Source organism: Salvelinus alpinus, chromosome 3, assembly GCF_045679555.1.
Source record: "Salvelinus alpinus chromosome 3, SLU_Salpinus.1, whole genome shotgun sequence".
Lineage (NCBI taxonomy): Eukaryota > Metazoa > Chordata > Actinopteri > Salmoniformes > Salmonidae > Salvelinus > Salvelinus alpinus.
This window is the reverse complement of record NC_092088.1, coordinates 4,585,796-4,590,108: the sequence shown is the minus strand read 5'-3', so window position 1 is coordinate 4,590,108 and position 4,313 is coordinate 4,585,796. Positions and strand designations below refer to the sequence as shown.

The 4,313-nt window shown below is 54.4% G+C and overlaps 1 protein-coding gene across 1 annotated transcript; it reads right to left on the bottom strand.

Annotated features, from left to right (window-relative positions):
• Window positions 1-862: 862 nt before the first annotated feature.
• Window positions 863-1,758, bottom strand: LOC139569675 (putative uncharacterized protein ENSP00000383309). The gene is made up of 2 exons (XM_071391083.1): window positions 1,497-1,758; window positions 863-1,158 (listed from the first exon to the last, which is right to left on the bottom strand). Exons 1-2 carry the CDS (start codon window positions 1,756-1,758, stop codon window positions 863-865), a joined length of 558 nt encoding a protein of 185 aa, XP_071247184.1.
• Window positions 1,759-4,313: the final 2,555 nt, after the last annotated feature.

Here is a 4,313-nt window from a genome sequence, read left to right as displayed (position 1 = left end):
ATTCTTGCCAGTCGCCCGCACTCGATGTTCTGTAATTTTCGTGCGGCCATGAACATTGCTTTCATTATGGCGACCGAAGGTAACCACCTCGTTCTGTACCCCTGGACATCTCTTCCCCAGCACTAAAGAACCGAATCACGTTCTGTACCCCTGGACATCTCTTCCCCAGCACTAAAGAACCGAATCACGTTCTGGACCCCTGGACATCTCTTCCCCAGCACTAAAGAACAGAATCACGTTCTGTAGCCCTGGACATCTCTTCCCCAGCACTAAAGAACCGAATCACGTTCTGGACCCCTGGACATCTCTTCCCCAGCACTAAAGAACCGAATTACGTTCTGTACCCCTGGACAGTCCTAGAGGGGCTGGTGGTATTCTGGGTCCTAGAGGGGCTGGTGGTATTCTGGGTCCTAGAGGGGCTGGTGGTATTCTGGGTCCTAGAGGGGCTGGTGGTATTCTGGGTCATAGAGGGGCTGGTGGTATTCTGGGTCCTAGAGGGACTGGTGGTATTCTGGGTCCTAGAGGGGCTGGTGGTATTCTGGGTCATAGAGGGGATGGTGGTATTCTGGGTCCTAGAGGGGCTGGTGGTATTCTGGGTCCTAGAGGGGCTGGTGGTATTCTGGGTCCTGGAGGGGCTGGTGTTATTCTGGGTCATAGAGGTGCTGGTGGTATTCTGGGTCCTGGAAGGGCTGGTGGTATTCTGGGTCCTAGAGGGGCTGGTGGTATTCTGGGTCATAGAAGGGCTGATGGTATTCTGGGTCCTAGAGGGGCTGGTGGTATTCTGGGTCATAGAAGGGCTGGTGGTATTCTGGGTCCTAGAGGGGCTGGTGGTATTCTGGGTCATAGAGGGGCTGGTGGTATTCTAGGTCCTAGAGGGGCTGGTGGTATTATGGGTCCTAGAGGGGCTGGTGGCATTCTGAGTCCTAGAGGGGCTGGTGGTGTTCTGGGTCCTAGAGGGGCTGGTGGTATTCTGGGTCCTAGAGGGGCTGGTGGTATTCTGGGTTCTAGAGGGGCTGGTGGTATTCTGGGCCCTAGAGGGGCTGGTGGTATTCTGGGTTCTAGAGGGGCTGGTGGTATTCTGGGTGTGAAGGTACTGGTGGTATTCTGGGTCATAGAGGGACTGGTGGTATTCTGGGTCATAGAGGGGCTGGTGGTATTCTGGGTCATAGAGGGGCTGGTGGTATTCTGGGTCCTAGAGGGGCTGGTGGTATTCTGGGTCCTAGAGGGACTGGTGGTATTCTGGGTTCTAGAGGGGCTGGTGGTATTCTGGGCCCTAGAGGGGCTGGTGGAATTCTGGGTTCTAGAGGGGCTGGTGGTATTCTAGGTTCTAGAGGGGCCGGTGGTATTCTGGGCCCTAGAGGGGCTGGTGGTATTCTGGGTCATATAGGGGCTGGTGGTATTCTGGGTGTGAAGGTACTGATGTTATTCTGGGTGTGAAGGAACTGGTGGTATTCTGGGTCCTAGAGGGGCTGGTGGTATTCTGGGTGTGAAGGTACTGGTGGTATTCTGGGTCCTAGAGGTGCTGGTGGTATTCTGGGTCATAGAGGGGCTGGTGGTATTCTGGGTCCCAGAGGGGCTGGTGGTATTCTGGGTCCTAGAGGGGCTGGTGGTATTCTGGGTCCTGTAGGGGCTGGTGGTATTCTGGGTCATAGAGGGGCTGGTGGTATTCTGGGTCCTGGAGGGGCTGGTGGTATTCTGGGTCATAGAGGGGCTGGTGGTATTCTGGGTCCTGGAGGGGCTGGTGGTATTCTCGGTCATATAGGGGCTGGTGGTATTCTGGGTCCTAGAGGGGCTGGTGGTATTCTGGGTGTGAAGGTCCTGCTGATATTCTGGGTCCTAGAGGGGCTGGTGGTGTTCTGGGTGTGAAGGTACTGCTGATATTCTGGGTCCTAGAGGGGCTGGTGGTATTCTTGGTTCTAGAGGGGCTGCTGGTATTCTGGGTGTGAAGGTACTGCTGATATTCTGGGTCCTGGAGGGGCTGGTGGTATTCTGGGTCATAGAGGGGCTGGTGGTATTCTGGGTCCTAGAGGGGCTGGTGGTATTCTGGGTCATAGAGGGGCTGGTGGTATTCTGGGTCCTAGAGGGGCTGGTGGTATTCTGGGTCCTAGAGGGGCTGGTGGTATTCTGGGTCCTGGAGGGGCTGGTGTTATTCTGGGTCATAGAGGTGCTGGTGGTATTCTGGGTCCTGGAAGGGCTGGTGGTATTCTGGGTCCTAGAGGGGCTGGTGGTATTCTGGGTCATAGAAGGGCTGATGGTATTCTGGGTCCTAGAGGGGCTGGTGGTATTCTGGGTCCTAGAGGGGCTGGTGGTATTCTAGGTCCTAGAGGGGCTGGTGGTATTCTGGGTCCTAGAGGGGCTGGTGGCATTCTGGGTCCTAGAGGGGCTGGTGGCATTCTGGGTCCTAGAGGGGCTGGTGGTATTCTGGGTCCTAGAGGGGCTGGTGGTATTCTGGGTCCTAGAGGGGCTGGTGGTATTCTGGGTTCTAGAGGGGCTGGTGGTATTCTGGGCCCTAGAGGGGCTGGTGGTATTCTGGGTTCTAGAGGGGCTGGTGGTATTCTGGGTGTGAAGGTACTGGTGGTATTCTGGGTCATAGAGGGACTGGTGGTATTCTGGGTCATAGAGGGGCTGGTGGTATTCTGGGTCATAGAGGGGCTGGTGGTATTCTGGGTCCTAGAGGGGCTGGTGGTATTCTGGGTCCTAGAGGGACTGGTGGTATTCTGGGTTCTAGAGGGGCTGGTGGTATTCTGGGCCCTAGAGGGGCTGGTGGAATTCTGGGTTCTAGAGGGGCTGGTGGTATTCTGGGTGTGAAGGTACTGGTGGTATTCTGGGTCATAGAGGGACTGGTGGTATTCTGGGTCATAGAGGGGCTGGTGGTATTCTGGGTCCTAGAGGGACTGGTGGTATTCTGGGTTCTAGAGGGGCTGGTGGTATTCTGGGCCCTAGAGGGGCTGGTGGAATTCTGGGTTATAGAGGGGCTGGTGGTATTCTGGGTGTGAAGGTACTGGTGGTATTCTGGGTGTGAAGGTACTGGTGGTATTCTGGGTCCTAGAGGGGCTGGTGGTATTCTGGGTCATAGAGGGGCTGGTGGTATTCTGGGTCCTGGAAGGGCTGGTGGTATTCTGGGTTACAGAGGGGCTGGTGGTATTCTGGATCATAGAGGGGCTGGTGTTATTCTGGGTTCTAGAGGGGCTGGTGGTATTCTGGGTCCTAGAGGGGCTGGTGGTATTCTGGGTGTGAAGGTACTGGTGATATTCTGGGTCCTAGACGGGCTGGTGGTATTCTGGCTGTGAAGGTACTGATGGTATTCTGGGTGTGAAGGTACTGGTGGCATTATGGGTTACAGAGGGGCTGGTGGTATTCTGGGTCATAGAGGGGCTGGTGGTATTCTGGGTCATAGAGGGGCTGGTGGTATTCTGGGTCCTAGAGGGGCTGGTGGTATTCTGGGTCATAGAAGGGCTGGTGGTATTCTGGGTCTTAGAGGGGCTGGTGGTATTCTGGGTCCTAGAGGGGCTGGTCGTATTCTGGGTGTGAAGGTACTGATGCTATTCTGGGTGTGAAGGTACTGGTGGTATTCTGGGTCATAGAGGGGCTGGTGGTATTCTGGGTCATAGAGGGGCTGGTGGTATTCTGGGTCATAGAGGGCTGGTGGTATTCTGGGTCCTAGAGGGGCTGGTGATATTCTGGGTGTGAAGGTACTGGTGGTATTCTGGGTGTGAAGGTACTGGTGGTATTCTGGGTCCTAGAGGGGCTGGTGGTATTCTGGGTCATAGAGGGGCTGGTGGAATTCTGGGTCCTAGAGGGGCTGGTGGTATTCTGGGTGTGAAGGTACTGGTGGTATTCTGGGTCCTAGAGGGGCTGGTGGTATTCTGGGTCATAGAGGGGCTGGTGGTATTCTGGGTCTGAAGGTACTGGTGGTATTCTGGGTCCTAGAGGGGCTGGTGTTATTCTGGGTCATAGAGGGGCTGGTGGTATTCTGGGTCCTGGAGGGGCTGGTGGTATTCTGGGTCTTAGAGGGGCTGGTGGTATTCTGGGTCTTAGAGGGGCTGTTGGAGTGTCTTTTAGAGAGTATAATGTAGTTTGTTTTGGTTGGAACATTCATGTGATCCCTCTCATACTTCAGGTCTGTTACAAGAGGTCATGTCATCTAAGCATAGAAGCCAAAGTTAATCAGTGACTTATTGAAGGGTCAAATGTCATAGTTCCTCAACAACATTTATCAGTTGCCTCAACACAAACCTTATGAAATGCACTTTTATCCAAAGGTACAACCTTACAAGTTTACTGGATTGTATCTGACTGTGTCCAACCTTTTC